We start from the raw sequence: 19,776 nt of genomic DNA, 5'->3' as shown, positions 1-19,776 counted from the left end.
GGTCGTCGAAATTTTCGGTGAAGACAACGACGTCATCCAAGTAAACAAGACGCGTCTGCCACTTCAATCCTGCTAACACCGTGTCCATGACGCGCTGAAACGTTGCAGGCGCCGAGCACAGTCCGAATGGCATGACCTTGAACTCGTAGAGGCCGTCTGGCGTCATAAAGGCAGTCTTTTGGCGATCTCTCTCATCGACTTCTGTTTGCCAGTAGCAAGACTTGAGGTCCATCGACGAGAAATATTTAGCCTTGCAGAGCCGATCCAATGCGTCGTCTATCCGCGGAAGGGGGTATACGTCCTTCTTCGTGATCTTGTTCAGTCGACGATAATCGACGCAGATACGTAGGGTTCCGTCCTTTTTCTTCCCCAGGACAACAGGAGATGCTTACGGGCTTTTCGACGGCTGGATGATGTCGTCGCGCAGCATTTCGTCGACTTGTTGCCTAATAGCTTCACGTGGTCGCGTCCAAACTCGGTAAGGGCTCTGGCGGAGTGGTCAAGCGCACTCTTCGGTTATTATGGGATGCTTTGCAACTGGTGTTTGTCAAATCTTCGATGACGTAGAAAAACAGTCTTTGTATCGTTGGAGAAGGCTTCTGAGCTGTTGCTGCTTGCTCATGGGGTGAGTTGGATTTACGTCGAAGTCTGGTTCGGGGACTTTGGTCAGCGGGGTAGATGCGGCAGACCCTGAGAGGACAAAGGCATTGCTCCTTTCCAGAATTTCCTCGATGTACGCGATTGTCGTGCCCTTGCTGATGTGCTTGAACTCTTTGCTGAAGTTGGTTAGCATTACTTCCGCTTTCCCTCCGTGGAATCGAGCGATTCCTCTTGCGACGCAAATTTCACGGTCGAGTAGTACATGCTGGTCGCCCTCGATGACGCCCTCTACGTCAGCGGGTCTTTCGGTGCCGACGGAAATAACAATGCTGGAGCGCGGCGGGAGGCTGACTTGATCTCCGAGCACACTCAAGGTGTGGTGACCACGAAAGCTCTCCGATGGTATCGCTTGATCTTGCGAAAGCGTTATCGATTTAGACTTCAGGTCGATGATTGCGCCGTGTTGGTTAAGGAAGTCCATGCCAAGAATAACGTCTCGTGAACACTGTTGGAGGATAACGCAGGTGGCAGGGTAAGTCCGGTCATGAACGGTAATTCTTGCCGTGCAGATTCCAGTCGGCGTAATGAGGTGTCCTCCAGCGGTCCGAATTTGGGGGCCCTCCCATGCAGTCTTAACCTTCTTCAACTGGGCGGCGATGTGTCCACTCATTACGCAGTAGTTGGCCCCTGTGTCGACTAAGGCAGTGACTGCGTGGCCGTCGAGAAGCATGTCGAGGTCGGTGGTTCTTTGTCTGGCGTTGTAGTTGGGTCTTGGCGTCGGATCACGGCTGCGTCGTGTCGAACTGAAGCTGGAACGTCGCGTCGTCAAGTCGTCTTTCGTCGGTGTAGTCTTGGCTTCCTGACTTCGTCGGGACGGCGGCGTGTCGTCATTAGGTCGTCGAGATGGCTTATTCGTCTTCTTCGTCGGCGGCGGAGGATCTTCGTCAGTTCGACGAACAGCAACCACACCTCCATCGGTTGCTGCTTTTAGTTTGCCGGATATGGGCTCGCAGAGCGGCCCCGGTCTGGGCCGGTGTATGGTCGGCGCTGCGGCGACAGGTAGCGGCCTGGTGACGGCGAACGGGACGGTCGTCGAGGGCTCCATTCAGTAGCGGCGAGGTAGTCGGCGACGTCGCGTGGGCGCTTTCCAAGCTGGGGATGCGGCGCGTTGACGGCGAACCCTCTCAGTCCGAAGTCGCGGTATGGGCATCGGCGATACACATTGCCGGCTTCTACGCAGTGATAGCAGAGCGGGCGGTGGTCGGGGGCTCGCCAAATGTCCGTGTTCCTCGCGTAGGTGCGCTGGGCGACGGGTGGGCGTGCTGGTGGTGGCGGCGGCGGACGACGGAATTGCGGCGTTACAGGGCGCTGGCGCGGTCGCGGAGGGGGGCCTTCACGGCGTGCGACCGCGGCGTTGGTCATCGCTCCTGGCGGGGGCTCCGGTAACTGAGGTTGCACCTCAGGAACTCTAAGCGATCGCTGAACCTCATCTTTCACGATGTCGGCGATCGAGGCCACTTGAGGCTGCGACGAAGGCAGTACCTTGCGCAGTTCTTCGCGCACAATGGCCCTGATGGTCTCTTGAAGGTCGTCGGAATCCAGTCCTTGGATCGCGTACTGCGGCGTGAGCCCCTGGTGTAAATATTGCCGGGTGCGCACCTCCAGAGTTTTCTCGATCGTCGATGCCTCTGCAGAAAACTCAGCTACGGTCTTCGGCGGGTTACGAATAAGTCCGGCGAAAAGTTCTTGCTTGATGCCCCGCATCAGGAAGCGAACTTTTTTCTCCTCCGACATTTTCGGGTCGGCGTGCCGGAAAAGACGGGCCATCTCCTCCGTGAAGATCGCGATTATCTCGTTTGGCAGCTGCACTCTGGTTTCTAGTAGAGCTTGGGCTCGGTCTTTTCGCCCGGCGCTTCTAAACGTTTGCAAGAAGCCGCTTCGGAACAGGTCCCACGTCGTTAAGGTGGCTTCTCGATTCTCGCACCAGGTCCTGGCGAGAATCGAAGTAGACATGCCGCAGCTTGTCGTCGCTGTCCCAACTGTTAAACGTAGCGACCCTCTCATATGTCTCCAGCCAGCTTTCCGGGTCCTCAAATGTGGAACCGCGGAACTTCGGTGACTCCCTGGGCTGCTGCAGAACTATTGGGGCTGCTCCGGCTGCCATTGGAGCTGTCTTCTTAGTCGGCTCTGGACGAACTTCTCTAACGCTCTTCTTTGTCGTCTCTGGTTGAACGGTTTTCCGGGGGCAGCTGCTGTAGCCGGCGGCTTGCTCGATGTTCCGGGAAGGCGCTGGTGTTGTCTTTGCGGTCCGGGCTTGAATTACGGCTTGTCGGGGGCGTCCGGTACATGAACGTAAAGCAGCTCCACCAGATGCCACGTGGTGGTGACGTTGCATAAAACAGTAGCAATACTGTGAACGACAAAACTAACTTTTATTGGGCGAACCTGTGCCCCCAAAACAGGCTACACTTATAGCACAACGATAGCGGCGAACACGGTCGAAAATCTGATTAGCCGGTCCAGCGCATCGGCTTTTATACAGCAGTCGTCAAATGTTCCAGCCTAATCGCTTGGACCCGCGTGTGTTCCACTAAGTTCTACACCATTCGCGTCACGCGATGAAATCAGATAACATAAGGTTCGGCTACAACAGACAGCGGATAGAAGCATCGATAACTTTCCAGAAACTTCGGACACATGCAGGCGTGTTCTGCGCTGTTCGATAATATTTGTTAGGCGGCGAAACGTGTCCCCCGATAAAGACAAGCACACGTGTCATATTGAACACGCAGAGCACATCTGCGGTAGCAAACGGAGTCTTTTCTTTGTCGGATTCGGGCGTCGGTATTTGCCAGTAGCCTGATGTAAGGTCGTCTAGAAAAATATTCGGTGCCGTGCAGCGTATCTAGTGCATCGTCGATCCGCGGCAAGGGGTAGACATCTTTGGCAAACTAATTATATACACAATTAGTGCGAAAAGGTTAGGAAAAGCTTACGCCTTATGGAAAAGGTTTATCTTCGCAGCAAAAGTCAATACGGTATTTATGTCCTATATACCTAAAATGTGAAGGTGGAAAAGTGTATAACAAGTGAAGGGGTAATTATTACTGATATAAATGTCGAGAATTTGTGCCTCTGATGAAGTTAGGAAGTTGCAAAGAAAGAGCAAGCTCAATATGCGTACTTACGTTCTCATAAACTTGGCGTGTGCAAACATACATAGCCTGAGAGAACAATATTTGCTCTTGATTTGATTTGAGGTGGGCAAACAAGATCACCTGGTTTTACATGCTCTATCATTTGCCATGGTAGTTTCAATGCACCATAATTGTCACGATTTACGTTTTTATAAAGGCGAGGTAAATCCCCGTTTTGCTTTCATGGACTTAAAATTGTCAACTGCATTTGACATATGGAGTATAAAACATATTCTACATCTCTCAAAACACGTTTGAACTCACTGTTATCATTCGTGTGGCTTTGTTTGATTGATTGGCGCCACCGTTTGGTTGGAGAATGGAACTATGTGGGACACGTACTCCGGCCCGTTATATTATTGCGATATTATTTTTTTATTATTTATTTCCATTAACCTAAGGATATAAATACATTACAGAGGGGAGTGGAATACATAGTAAATGTGAACACGAAAAATAACAAAAACAGTGACAAATATTAGTGCTGAATGCTACTGTAACGATCGACGTCGCTTTACGCGCATTGCGATGGCATACGTCAATTGGCGTACTTGTTCCGGCTTTTTGTCCTCAAACACGTAGGGCTTGCGAAACGACAGATCTTGGTTTTATTATTGCGATATCCTTATATGTCCCAGGAGGCAGAAAATCTCGCCTGATGAACCGATGCTTCCGAAAAAGTCGAAGTTTCACCGGAAAGGCGAAGCACCAATTGCGATAGCAAAGGAGTAGATAGCTGTGCGAAGTAAGGATAGTAGTTTTATCGGCCGTGTCAACTTGTAAGCATTCGCTTACTAACTAAATTATGAATCATATATAACGTAAGCGCGACAGGACGATCACATAGAAACAGACACACAGAGACAGCGCTGTCTTTGTGTGTCTGTTTATTTCTGCGTCCTTGTTCTATTGCGATTACCCATTATCATCGATACAAACCAACTAGCCCGCCAGCGTGTTTTAACTAAATTACCAAGCAGCGTGTCACGAGCGCGAAGGTCAACATTAACACATCTCGCTCCGATGAGCTCAGAAACTTGCCGTCAAAATGCTAGACTGAGGAATCACGGCAGTAGCAGAGATCAAATTGACCTCCGTGTACCTCTAGCCCCAGCGTGAACGAAACATTGAAAGCACTGCGCATACGAAACTACGGGCACTACGCTTACTCTCCAAACACCGCGTTGAAGATCAGGCCTGCACGGGCTCACACTTTGGCAACGTTGCAGATCTCTTCGAAGATACGGCGCCCGCACGGCCACGCAGCAGCAACGCCCCTCCCCCGCCTCACCTCCTCCCCGTGCCTCGCGCGCCACAAAAGAGGGCGCGCTGCCTGCCCGCCGTCCTCCCTGGCACACGCCAGATTGAGCCACGTCCGCTCGCTCACGATCGCACCCTTTCACTCGCTCATACAGCACGCGGCTTGGCCTCGGAAACTCCGCCGCTTCGGTGGCAGTATAGACAAGAACGGCACCGAGAGCGGCGCTGCTGCGCCGGCGTTGAGAGCGCCGCATGCGAAGCAAAATTCTATTAGCGGGTGGTACCCCTCTCCCATCTCTCGTTCGCGCCGCCTTGATTGCCTCCTGCACTGCGCGTGTTTGGGCACGTTTCGCGCCGCGCGCGGTGTGTGCCTACGTGTGTGCGCGTGAAGGGCGCTGTACAGTCTGTTTCACATTTAGGGGAAAACTCGTAGCGCATTGCATCGCGATGCGGCGAGCGCGTGAGTCAGGCGGCGGCAGCCGCTCGCGCAGGTGCTCAAGGGGCGGGATCTAGAACGGCGTCGTCTGCAACGGCGGCGCGCGCTGGCCGCATTGTTGCTAAACGTTCTACTATCAGTTGCAGGGCGCCGATCTCATCGTTACGGCGTGAAATGAGCCGGTATTCTTTACTATGCGTTGTGCGACGCCAACTGATATGCCTCGAAGGTAAGTTCATCACTGCAGGGCAGTCATAGACGACGTACTGATTCCATACATTCTTGACGGCCCGTTTCTGGAAGGCGACTACATATTCTAACGCGATAGGTCGCCGATCCACACTGCTCGTGTGGTGCAACAACTGCTAGAAGAGCGCACAGTCACTCTCTTGGAGTGGCCGCCTCAATCTCCGGGCGCCAACATCATTTAAAATGTCTGGGGCTCGTTGAAAGTATCGCTGGCGCACCATCCCCTCTATCAGTCGCCCGAGGATAGGCTTCGATCCACCATCGTCAGCGACTGAGACGTGCTGCGAATGAACACATCCCTGATCAAGTCATTCTGCACTTCACTTCCTTCCAGGATGAACGCTGTCATCGCTGCCGCTGGGGACATGACGAGATACTGAAGTTCCGTGCGTGACGTGTCCAATTCCCCGCCGGCGGGCAGAGTCTGTCTGGTGTAGCGAATGACTGTCGAGAAAAATCATTTCCAGCTCATTGTCTGAACCTAAAACATTCATTTAATCGTATCCGTTTGTTTCATCGTGTTCGACTCCCATAGTTATCATTGTTGAGTGCTTTGTTTTCCTTTCGAGTCAAACAAAGACTGAACACGTTGCGCGCACATGTTAGTGCGTCTTGTCGCTGCTTATTACGGTAGCACACACAGTGAAGAAATATACGTGCACTGCCCCTGACAGTAGCACGCTTCCCGACAATGCGGCCAGCGCGCGCCGCCGTAGCAGACGACGCAGATCACGACTTCGCCGCTCGAGCGTCTGCGCCTGCTCGAGCTGCTGCCACCGCGCGACTCCATTGCTTGCCGCATCGCGATGCAATACGTTCCCAGTTTTCCCCTAAGTGTGAAACAGACTGTACCCGCTTCTATTTGCCTTTAAGAAGATCGGTACGCTTGACGATTGTTTTTATGGCTGCAATGCGGCGAAAGGGCAGCGTCTGCGTAACCATGTAAGTGACGCTGAGCAGGTGATTGGAAACGACATCGTATGTGCCGCCGGAAAAATCGTCAGCACATACGATGCGGCACATACATACGGCACATACGAGCTAAAGTCATTTTTGCAGTTTCTCACAATATGTTTGCTACAAATCCGTGGTGTCTCTGATGGCGACAACGGTCTTCCATCGACACTGTGCGGAAATAAACAAAATATATCGATGACTTAAATGATATTGCGCGACAAAAAACGACACGGACGTGAGAGACGACACACCAAGCGCTTGGTGTGTCGACGACATGCGCTTGGTGTGTCGTCTCTCACGTCCGTGTCGTTTTTTGTCGCGCAATATCATTTAAGTCATCGATATATTTTGTTTATTTCCGCACAGTGTCGATGGAAGCAATGCCGGCGCGACCAAGACGCGGGCGTGTATAGTCCAGCAACTCGATCGATCGGTGCAGTGGTGAAGCGGGAATGAACTCCGGTCATGTTCAATGCATCGTGCACATATTCAATTCCTCGGCACGCGTGAACTTCGGCCACTGCTAGCGCATACAACAGAAGTGGTTTCCATTCTTGGGCAGCGCACACATAAACGAAACACGAGAAAGAAGACAGGACAAGCGCTCGTCGAACAACTTAAAGTTTTTATATGAATAAAAGGATTATGTACCGAGTAATTATTAAATTCATGTGGGTTACATATAAAAACCGTCATACACTCAGGAGTGATCAATGAACGAGCTCGCTTCGTTTTCCAGTTGTTTACTTCGCTCGGCGCACCGCAGTAATCCATGTGTGTCGTCTGCTTATTTCGTACCATTTTCTTGTGAATCGGCAGAATTTCACTGGTGGCATCAACCCTTTCGTGTTTACATTGCTGTCGTGACAGTTAACAACACAATAATAATTTCCGGTCATCCGAAGAGGCGCCGTCGCAAACAAGAGACGTTTCGCGCGCAGCGCGAACTGAACGCGGGCGCGACCGAGGGAAGCGGCGGCGGAAACCTACACCCGTTGGAGATGAAATCGTTCCGCCAGGGGAGAAACGAGCGCTGGCGTCTAGGATGAAACTTGGCGTGCGGTCGTCTATAGGGGCAAGAGGTAATTGGTGCCATCCATCAGGAGGGCGGGCTCCGCTTACTTTGCGCGGTCTCCTGCATCGGCGCACGCCCGCGTGCGCGCTAAAGTCCCTTGATGATTTGAAAGTAGCGACACTCTTTGAACTCTGCCGCCGCCGCGCGACCTCCTCGCCTCCTCCTCGCCCCTTGTTCGTTCCCCCGTTTTGCCCCCGTTTTTCTGCACGACGATTGGTCTCCCTGCCGTTGCCCTTGGAAACGCGCGGATCTTGAGTTTTGCTTGTGTTTTTCTTTTTCGTCCGCGCCATTTTCCTCCTCAGCACGGCTGGCTCGGCCCTTTAGCTCGGCGCAGCGAACGTTGTACGCTGTGTTTCCTGCTCTATGTGCTAGCGCTATGCCGGCCTGTTGCGCATATAACAGCAGCAAGAAGCCTGAAGATGGTTGTGCCGTTTTTGTGATACCACAAGGAAAGCGTGACGGCTTGCGCAGGAAGCAGTGGCTGCATGACATTGGCCGAGAGAACTTTGTTCCGACAAAGAATAGCGTTGTTTGCGAGCTGAGGCATCTTTCTTATAGCTCGTAGGAAAGCATCCCGTAATGCTGCATTTTTTTTTCATTCTTCCGGCCTGCTAACCAGCGTTTTTGTTGCGGCTGTCCTCAGTATGCTTAATATTCTGGGGCGGCTCCATCACCTCGCACGTCGCTAACTGTTGTTATTCAATCGGAAGTGCAGCATTATAGATTCTGCTTTGCGCCCTGAAAAAATCAGTGGAAAGTATACCCGTGGTTTTGCGGGTGATAAGCGTAAGCCAGTCAACATTGAGTTTTTTTTTTCATGTTTTAAGGCAAAAGCCTTTAGATCTCTGTTTCAAGGTCGCGTTGTAAACTGGAAGTATCACGTGACCCAAGGAGGCCAGAGGTGACCCAAAGCATGTCCACCCCTGTATAAGAGAATGATTACCTAAGTTAATTAATGAATCATTAGTGATTGACCTAAGGTGGATTAGGGATGATTAAGGTTGATTAGAGTGCATTAAGGAAGATTAAGGTGGATTATAGTGCATTAAGGAGGATAATGTGCATGAATAAAGATTAAGGTGGGTGGAGGGAAATTAAGGCGGATTATGGTGGATTAAGGTGAAGGGTTGATGAAAGGGTATTAAGACCGATTAGGGTGCATGAACAAGGATTAGGGGGGATTAAGGTGGACAAGGTATTAAGACCGATTAGGTAGCATGAACAAGGATTAGGCGGGATTAAGGTCGATTAATGTGGATTAAGGTGAATTAGGGTTGGTAAAGGAGAATTAAGGCCGATTAGGGTGTATTAAGGTGGATTAGGGTGTATTAAGGTAGATTGGGACTATTAGGCAGGATTAAGTTGGATTAAGGTGCATGAATAAGGACTAAGGTGGGGAAAGGTGGATGAAGGTGGATTATTATAGATTTGGGTTGATAAAGGAGGATTAAGACCGTATAGGGTAGGATAAGGTGCATTGGGGGCGATGTGGGTTGATTAGATTGTATTAAGGTGGAGTGGGAGAATTAAGCTGGATTAAGGTGGATGAATGAGCATTAAGGTGGATTAGGGGAGACTAATGAGAATTAGGGTTCGTTGAGTATTAAGACCGATTAGTCTACCATAATCCTCCTAATGAACATTAATCCACATTCATCGACCTTAATCCTCCTTCATTCAGTTTAATCCACCACAATCCACAAAAGCCCTCCTTAATGCACCCTAATCCACCTTCATCGACCTTAATCTACTCTAACCCTCCTTAAGACACTTTAATCCTCCTTAATCAACCGTAATGCTTCCTCATTCACTTTAATCCACCCTAATCCACTATAATCGTTCTTAATTCACCTTAATCCACCCGAATCCACATTCATCTACCTTTGTCCACCCTAATCCTTATTAATCCCCCTAATCCTCCTTCGTTCACTTTAATTCACCCTAGCCCACCATAATCCTCTTTAATGCACCTTAATCCGCACTTATCCTTCTTCGTGCACTTTAATCCACCCTAATCCACTATAATCGTCCTTAATGCACCTCAACGCACCTTCATCCACCTTTATCCAACCTTCCTTATGACCTTAATCCACCTTCATCACCCTAATGCACCTTTATCGACTTTAATCCACCTTAATCCTCCTTAATACACCCGAATTCATCTTAATCCAATCACTAATCAATCATTACTTTGCTAATCATTAATCATCTCTTATACGCGGCTGCATATGTTTTGGTTCGCTTCCCGCCTTCCTTCGGTCACGCGATATTTTATGTAGCTCACAGCGGGACCTTGAAGCAGAGGTCTAAGGCTTTCGCTTAATAAGCCACACACAAAGGGATGTGTCACAAGGAATACTAGATCAGACGCACGAAGTAAATCGTCTGATCGTGTGGCAGAAAAATTGTCTGGAGTATAGAACTCGCCTCAAAACTCCCTTTAAACCAGTATACCCAGCTCATACGGCTTTAAGAAAAAACCAACCTCCTCATAAACGTTGCCTCCAGCATTATCGATGCTGTTATTAGCATTTCTCAAAATTTTCAACCCCACTGGGGCGCGAAACTGGCCCAAAATAACACACCTCCATAGAATCCTGCGGCCCGTCCGCGGGAGCCCAGAAGGAATAGCGTGCCGTGCGCAGCCGGCGGGCGAGGAGAATCGAGGAGGAAAGCGCCGTGAGGAGGAGAGTGTCGCTACTTTTAAATTATCAAGGGGTTTTAGTGCGCGCCAATCCAGGAGGCCGTGTCCTTTCGTCCCTTCTTTCAACTTCTCTCTCCTTGCTCTCCCTCGCAACTCCCTCACTTTCGACTGCCTCCGCGCACGCACGCCGGCCCAGCGCCAGCTTAATCCGCTGCATGAATTTCGTGTTTCGTTATCTGCTGTAATCGGGAAGACTGCGCTGCTGTGCGTTGAGCGGTGTGGCCAGTTTCATCAGTTTCGTGGTCCTCGGTAGCTGTGTGCTTTTGCTCCGCGATGTTTCACCAGTTTCACGACTCGCACCGCTCGTGCATCCTGCAGTGGTGCACGAATACCTCAAAAACAATCCCTGCAAGGTTCTTCCGGGTGATTAAAGGCAGCAGCTCAGCGCGCAGATACATGGACATAAGAAGACGCATGTATACGAACACGGCAGTGGCGTAGCCAGAAATTCCGTTCGAGGGGGGGCTCACAATGCAGCTCGGCCTCCTCCTAAGAAAAAACAGGTCGGATGCTCCTATCTAAATACATGTAGAAGGATAACTTGTTTTTCTTGGCAACCACTGCACCAAATTTGATGAGGTCTGTTGCATTTAAAAGAAAAACTTAAATCCTAGTGATTGTTTGTTTCGAATTTTCGATTTAGGTCCTAAATACTTTACTGAAAAGTGGCAAAAATTGAAAATTTTCAGAAAACGATACAATGAAGTTTACAACTCTGTAAATCAGCAATGAAAATCGTTATCACAATTCTGTGAACCGCACATAAATAGTTCATCTACAGCGGACAAAATTGATGTTACAGAGGGGTCTAAAAAAATTAAGCATTATGGAAATACGGCTGTTGCAGAACCCTTGTACATAACGTAACCAATTCACGTAAGATACAAATAGACATGTCGAATTTGTCCGCTCTGAATAGTGTAATGGGTGCCGTTTACAGAACCGCGATATCTGTTCTTGATGCAGAGCTATTAATTTTTAAACTTCGTGCTTCTATTTTTTTTCCGAAGTTTCGAATATTTCAAAATATCTCAAACAAAGTTCGGGCCCTAAATCGAAATTCCGCTTCCAACAAACACTACAATTTAACTTACTCTCTCAAATGTAACAAATTTGATTAAAAGTGATTCAAGAGTTATCTCAAAAAAGCGTTTCTACGTTTTACATGTATCTGAATAGGGCACGTTGGAGTTGGGCCCGAGCTAAAGCTTCCTCTTAAACAATTTGCCTAGGAATCAAATACATGAATAATTACTTCATTGCCAGTGCCGAAGATGCTGCAAACGAATTCTTGAACCCTACGCACTGTCAATACAAGCAAAATATGTATTTTTTCATAAAATATTATACTCGTATGTGCCAAAAATTGGCCCAACATAACTGATGTCAATGCTTCCATGTTTTTGTCTATTTATTAAGTAAAGAAAATATCACACGAACTTTAGAACTGCATCAGTTCGAAACCAGCAAAGGAGTGCATGGAGCTGATATGAAAAATGTAAAGGCCATGAATTGAACAAGTTGAGGACAAATATGTTAATGAAACTTTGTCATTCAAGATCCTAGTTTACATTCTTGTACATATGCGACGGCCAGCGAAGAATCTCAACACAATACAGGGAGTCACAAAAGGGAGCACGTATAAAAAGCAGTTCTGCACAATATACGAGGGCGAGTCAAATGAAAGTGAGCCAATGTGAATATATGACAAACGGGGTACTTTATTTAAAAGCAGCCTCCATGAGCATTTAGACATAAAGCTCCTTAGATTGTTGCTTTCAAAACAGCTGCAACTGACTTTCACGTCATCGTCCGAGACGGATCTGGTTCCCTTGAGCTGTTTTTTCGGTTGCCCCAAAATGTGGAAGTCGTAAGGCGACAGGTCTGAGCTGTATGGCGGATGTTACAGCGTTTCCCGTTGAACTTTGCCAGTTTTGTATTAATCACATCAGCGACGTGGGGACGGGCATTGTCGTGTAACAAGATCACCCCATTCGCCAATTTTTCACGAAGTTTGTTGATTGCGACACGCAGCCGATCCGGCGTTTCGCAACATCGGAAAAAATTGATAGTCTCTCAAGATTTAGCAAATTCTATCAGTAATGGCCCCTGACGATCGAAAAATAAAAGTCAACAACACCTTACCGGTGGAAATGATGACCTTTGCTTTCTTTGGGGGTGGTGAATTCGAATGTTTCCATTGTAAGCTTAGCTGTCGCGTTTCAGGCTCGTAGTAGTTGTATGATGGTTCGTCTCCGATCACAATTGCAGACAATAAATCGTCACCCTTATTGTGATACCGGATCAGATGAGTAAAGGCAGCGCCGAACTTCTCCGTATTCTGGCGGTGGTTCAAAATCTTGGGCATCCAATGCGCACACAAGGGCCGATAACCGAGATGTTCATGAATTATGGCGTGAACGGTGACGGTGAACCGAGCCGTGACTGATGTTCACACGATCTGCCTGTTCATCGATGCTTATCTTCCGTTTATGTGTCATCAGCTCATCAACCTTTGCAATTTTTTTAGGGGTGATTGCACGATGACTTTGGTCCGGTCTGGGATTGTCTTTGAAACTTTCACGTCCTTCTTTGAACCGTTTGTTCTAACGCTTCACAGTGACCAATGAAATGCAATGTTCAATGTACACGGCAGCCATACGGTGACTAATTTATTTTCGGGAAACACCTTCACCAGCCAAGAACCTCACGGCACCACGCTGCTCAACTTCTGGAGCGTCCATTACGTCACGCAACTATGTTCACTCCAGTGTATGAGCTCACTGAAGAACATTTATCCTCACACCTGCGTGTCACTTTTGTAAATGAGAGATGCCTGTGTGCTACGCGCAGGCTTTGCAGATAATGAACAGAAGCATAATTATGCAAGGTGGGTAGGCTCACTTTCATTTGACTCGCCCTCGTACATTGGAAATGCGAAGATACAATGGAATATACAAATGCGAAAATACAGCTTGATAAAGGGCAAGGAAGTGCAGCTGGAAAAAAAGTTCACTGCACGCAACGTGGGAGCGGCCCGCCTTGACATAAGAAGTCGAGCCTCCGGACCTCATTCCAATAAATGTTTTCACACACACACACACGTATGCACAAAACCTCGCAACAAGATATCTAAACATACGTATAAGTCTCCAATAAATCTACGTATCTAAGAAAAAGTCACGGTATATAATGGGTCAAACAAGGCAAATAAACATGTTGCGCAATCGCAGATTCACATAATTCTAGATCCCACCTCCATTCCATCCATCCCCCCCCCCCCCCCCCCTATGTATCGCGCGTGACGGAAGATAGCGCACTTGAACCTCACTTTTCTCCCTTGCGCACACAAGACTGAGCCACCATCGTCGGCTCACCCATTCCTTCCCACACCCCAAACGCTTTCACTCGCACATACAGCATGCCGCGCGCGGTTACGATGTTATCGCCCTTGGACTTTATGCGTAACATGAGGGCGACGGCGATGGCAGGAATGCGCCTAAAGTGTCCATATAAGTGCTATCGCAATAATATAATAAGAGTATACGGCAGCTGAAGCGTCCCATGGCCCATTACTTTCGGGAAAAGAAGTAACGAAATAGAACATTCACTATCCGACAATTCACTGCGCCGCAAGAGCGTTCTTTTTTTTTTTTTTCCTATTGTGGGGCGGCGGCACCGTAATGAAAAAAAAACGCAGAGGAAACTATGTTGGTCACAATCGAATGCATACTTTGGGCAACTAAAGTGGCTATTAAAGGAATATCGAAGAAAACACGAGACGCTTGGTCCACCAAAAACCATGCGCATACTGCTCGGTATCCTACACCCGCGAGACAAGACTTCTGGAGAGGTTGCGCTCAAGCGAACGCGGTGCAATCAGTCGAGTCCCCACAGTGATGGCGGCGAGCGACCATTGTTTCTTTTTCTCCACTGCTAGCCAGAAAGCGTCCAAAACTTTGTCAGGTGAAAATCCACTCGGCCAGAGCAAACCGAAGGCGCACCAACGTGCGCCGCGCGGTGGTCGGGGCATCACGAGAAAAACGTATGCACTCGGGCTGACTCTGGCAGGCCGCGGGTAGGGGAGCGAGCACAAAAAAACTGAAGAGGCTCAATGTGTCCTCGCGATTAAAAGTCATAGTAGAAAAAATAAATAAGAACGTAGTTACCTTGGCTGGCTTTAGTGTCTTCACTGGATGCTTTGGCACAGGTGAAAAAAAATGTTGATATTTTTTTATGTGACATGACGGCACTGGTGAACCACCACAACGCTTCGTCTCATCGGGCCTCACTGCGGGCTTTGTCAACTTGTCTGATAGTGTGTTGGTTTGGCTTGTCTCGTTTTCTGGCCCGATGTACGACTTTGGAAAACTTAAGGAACCTTTGGCGTCAAATATTTATGGGAACATTCAACTTACAAAGTTCCGCAATTGAAAATCTAAAGCACACGTTAGGAAATGTCAATGCGCCTTTCACGTGAAAAGTTTGAGAACTTTATACCCATAAAGTTTCGGAATTGACATCCACGCGCTCCGTAGATTCCATGATATAGTGTAGATTCCGCGGCCTCAGCGAGATACCGCGGCGAGCCCGTTCGCCATCAACACGTCCTTGAAACTTTGTGCACGGATGGGTGTGCTTGCGTTATGTGACTCCCGGTGCATGGGCGTTGCCGCGAAATCAAGCCCAAGTTCGCAATTTTCGCGGTGAAATGGCTTTTCGAGCGTGAAAAAAACGTTCTAGATAAAATTCCGAATGATTTCCGGCGCCGGGGGTTGCTTTGGTCGGCGGTGCATGGATAGCACGAAAAACTTTCGGGAGTGGGGGGATTGAAGCCCCATAAGCCCCCCCCCCCCCTCCCTGGCCACGCCCCTGGTCATTTGTGTGATACATGATTCTCCGGACGTCGTTGCGTCTTGATTGTGCTACACGTCCCTCTTACCTGCAGAGAACGTTGAAAAATAGATGTTCCTCCTGATTGTCACCTGGTCAATCACGTGTTTTTCTGTGCCAAGTCTCATTCTGCAACTTCAGTAACTCGCCCACCCAGCTTTCCATTCCACCCTCACTGCTTGGGCTGTACGTCACCGTCTACAAACGCACTGACAGCTGGAAAATTACTTTTCGTGTTTATGTGTGATCTCAGTAATTACGGATGGGAAACCGCATGAACCTTCATGTGTAGGCATGATACACTTTCTTTCTGGATATGCAGATTTTTGCAGTTAGTGTTTATTACACGAAGGAGTGCCCAATAGGTACGACTTAGTGCCTTAAGTGGCGTAATTTTACTGCTAAGCCTTGCATTCGAGGGGAAAGTCATGTTGTTGGCTCATTTCACCTGGTCTTTGATAGAAGAATAGGCCTTTCTACGAATGTTTTCTGTGCGCTGCTAGAAAAGCTGACTATCTTCTGCTCCCCCTTGCCACCGTTACTAAAGTTGTGACCATGTGGAAAATCAATCAATCAATCAAACAATTTTATTTACCAGAAACAATAGGAATTGGATGGACACCTGGGCAAAAAACTGTCGCAGCAGCTTGACGGAGGCCCAGGGTTCCTTACATGGCAGTAGCACTCGCATGATATGTACAAAATAATGTGATAATATATATTTATGTTTTTAGTACAATGTTATTTTTGTTCAGCCATGTCTTTCATTTTGTTCAGTAGTAATGAACATGTCACGCATTTCATATACTTTTGTGCAGGTTTATAAGTAAGTTCTTGTGTTTTTTTGTATGGCTGTGAATAAAACAATGTTACTATTTTATTCTATTTCATAGTTCTTTTACGTGTCATTGTTTTTGTCATTACCAGTGAATTTTCCCTTTCATGAGTTGTCATGACTGTGTCGTACACGTCGTCCAGTTTTGTGTAATATCTTAGTAATTATAACAAAAGCTCTCAGTGCGAATATCAGAAGCTCTTCGGCACTTTGTTCTGTAGGGCATTATATACAAATCATTTATGTGTGTACGCGAAATGGCCTACGTGTTTCCTTGAGTTTATTTATTTTTTTGCTATTTGACTGACAGTGAACTTTGTGTTGTTGAGTAGTCATATACATTTCATGCATTTTTAACTTTTCCTAATTTTCTCAGCATGTATCATACCAGTTGAGTTATGTGAAAATATTTGTTTTCGGAAACGTAAGTCGATAAAACGAGGCCAGAGATGTGTTGGAAGTGGAATTTATATATGTTCTAGCATATGCTGGCATGCTCAAAGTATGGACAAGACTGCGTGCGTGCTAACGCATAACGAACCCACGGCATACCACGCACCACTTCACAAACAATGATAAAAATAAATACGCACCGCTCACAGGTACAAAGAAAGGAAAAGTGAAGGTTGGCGGGGCATGGGGAAGGGTGGAGAGGGCATAATAAAAACAAAAAGAAAAAACAAAGAGCGCTAGGGCGAGGACTTCGGAGGCGCCACGCGGCTGCTGTTCCTGTTGCCGTGATAACGTAAACGATCATGTGCACCGTCAATTTGCCACAGTATCGCCCTCCTGCTAGGGCCGTAACTGAGCGGGACCTTGGCACTAGCGTCGAAAGAGCGTCTGCTTAAAAACAGCCAATGGCAGCCATGCGGAGATTCAACCCTAGGACGCGGCGACGATTTAATCGCCCTGGGACGTCATGCGGACCCTCACGGCGACGACAGAAATCCGCCTGTAGTGTCCATATAGTTGCTATCGCAATAAAATGGCCGACGGCGCAAAGAGTATAAACACGTCAAAGCTGGATCGTACTGACGTCAAATTTCTCATGGAGGATCTGGTAAAAAAAGTGTATTACCCTTTTTAAAAGAAGTTACAAATTTTGGTCTGGGTGGGAATCGAGCCCGCGCCTACAAAGTGCGAGGCGAGCACGGCGGCTCCACGGCTGCGGGTAACGTGTGCCTAGTGCGTGCGTCATTGCACACGTCACGTCGCAGCCACATGGCTGCGACGTTAAAGTGACGTAAGGTGTGGTAAAGGGAATTAAGGTGAAGTAAAGTGAATGAACGTTAAAATAAGTGGAGTAAAGTGGTTTGAGGTGGATTAACGTGGATTAAGGTTGGTACAAATTGGAGCTAAGAGGATTAAGGTGCATTGCGGTAGAGTTGTTAAGAACACGTAACAATGTGTGACATGACGTATCATGGTCGCGTTATGTTCGAAAGTAAAATTGGTTGCGATACGCTCATGAGTGAAGTCACCTCACGTGTCACGACTTGAACCATATTCTGAAGAAATCACAATATGAAACCGCAGCTATTTTTCGATGAGTTCTCAGTGGTAGCGGTCCCGCTATTATTGAACGCAGAGAAAGAAAAGTGAAGAAAGGAACACAAACATTAAGTCTTTAATGGTGATAACTTAGAGAAGTCACAATACTTTCGCATTCAAATAACGTAAGGATACTTATGTGACTGTCAATTTTTGCTATAGTAATTTTGAGCGACATGCATTATCCACACTACCCATCAGTAGACGTATTCTTTCCGAAGAGAGTGCTACGAGAAAGGGCATTTTGCTTCATTATTCAATGACGAAGCATTAGGAATAGTTACAACTTCGGACCTCCAATAATAAATTGCCATGACATCATCGTTGAAAAGAGGCGAGCAACGATTCAAAAATCAGGCGCATCGCGAGCGACATTCGGTTGGTTTGAACGAAGCTGTGCTAAAAACGTGCCGTACTTTAGACATTTATTTCATTTACTTCCACTTCAGTCCTTCTTCATAATCCGTGGTATTGATGGTACTTTCTTTATCTCCATGGAAACTAATTTCTTCTTTTTCTTTCTTTTCTGAGGAGGCGGGAAGGCAAGATTGCATATGTGCTGTGTCGCGACACTTGTGCTCATTTTTGCGCGCGTTTGTGTGACTTGTCTGCTTCATAGGGCGTGCATGTTGTCTTGCATCAGAAGCAGGTGCCACGCTATTGAGCATTTGGCTCACAGTTTCCGTGTGCACTCTCACGAAAATGAAGCAACTTTCTTTTCTTGACGCAGGCCCTCCTGTTCTCACGCACGCGCTTCTTCCTTTGGTGATCATGCTGCTCATGCCAAACGTCGTCGTGTGCACCGTGTGCTTCGTAGTTTCTCACAGCTCGTCCACGACAAAGGCCTTCGAGTTCGGCTTCTCCAAGTTCTGGCACGAATCCTGGGCAAGCCAAGGCTTTGCAACGCTGGAAACATGGGCGTTTATTGTCGCGTTTACTGTTTACAGCGGTCTCTCTCTAGTACTGATCCCTGGTAGTACTTATCACGGCCCACCAACGTCGTCGGGGCACAGGCCTGTGTACCGGAAGAGCGGCTTCACCTATTACGTCATCAGCATGACTATAGCCGCTTGCGTTTTGATAGTTGTTGACGCTCCTTGCCAGGTAGCATACAGGTGCACACCTGGATTGGCCGTTGCGCTCGCACTGTTCGCCTTCGCAATTCCGCTGCTTCTGTACGCGAAGGGGAGAGTGAGTCCCTCGCCAGGAGAACACGGCACAACAGGAAGCCTGGTATTCGACTTCTACTGGGGCATGGAGCTCTATCCTCGCATCGGGGAACGACTGGACATCAAACAATGGACGAACTGCCGCTTCGGGATGATGATGTGGCAGCTGCTGGTCTTGGTCGGCTGGAAGGCTCAAGTCGAGGCGAGCGGCTGGAACTGGTGCGTGGCATCTACGGCTCTGTTGCAGACGATTTACATCGCGAAGTTCTTCTGGTGGGAAGATGGTTACATGCAGACCATCGACATCACAGTGGACAGAGCAGGTAGGTAAATTATATTTCTGGCAAATAGAAACTGCGGATGCTCGCTATGTGGCTTTGATGTTGCATTAAAGAGTAGCTATGCTTGAAGTGCCGGCACCTTCTTGAATAATCTGGGTGCCCTCGAAAGCCGGTTTCTGTAGCTTGTAGTTGGCCAGAACTGATTGCAAGTTATTTTTGTCGGCCTAAGCGCTATGACACCGAAAATGTTCTTCTGTATTCTTTATTTTTTTACTAGTTTTGGAGCTCGTGAATGTTCTCTCTCCCTCTCATCCCTCGCTTTTTGTCGCAGTTGGCAAAAATGCCCTAAATGCAAAAATACTTGCTAAAAATTAACATGGTACACTCACATCTTCCCCCTTTTCCTTTGGTGTGCGTGTACAAACGCGGCAACGGGTGGGCAAGTCTGAATATTCAAAGTTGTTAATTGATAATACGTGTTCGCGCAACGTCACGTTCAGACAGCAGCCTATTTTTAATTTTTAATGCTTCATTGCATTTTTCCATGGCCTCTTTATGCTAATATAGTC

At 48.0% G+C, this 19,776-nt stretch overlaps 1 protein-coding gene across 1 annotated transcript in view; it reads left to right on the top strand.

The window, feature by feature from the left end:
* Positions 1 to 19,776, top strand: part of LOC126519731 (uncharacterized) — an 88,660-nt gene that overhangs the window by 29,107 nt on the left and 39,777 nt on the right. Inside the window, exon 2 of the mRNA XM_055065377.2 lies at positions 18,488 to 19,249. Within this exon, the coding sequence (XP_054921352.1) occupies positions 18,488 to 19,249 (762 nt within the window). The remainder of the gene's footprint in view (positions 1 to 18,487; positions 19,250 to 19,776) is intronic.

Source organism: Dermacentor andersoni, chromosome 10, assembly GCF_023375885.2.
Source record: "Dermacentor andersoni chromosome 10, qqDerAnde1_hic_scaffold, whole genome shotgun sequence".
In the NCBI taxonomy this organism is placed as follows: domain Eukaryota; kingdom Metazoa; phylum Arthropoda; class Arachnida; order Ixodida; family Ixodidae; genus Dermacentor; species Dermacentor andersoni.
The sequence above is the reverse complement of the archived record's forward strand: the minus strand, read 5'-3'. Positions and strand labels throughout refer to the sequence as shown.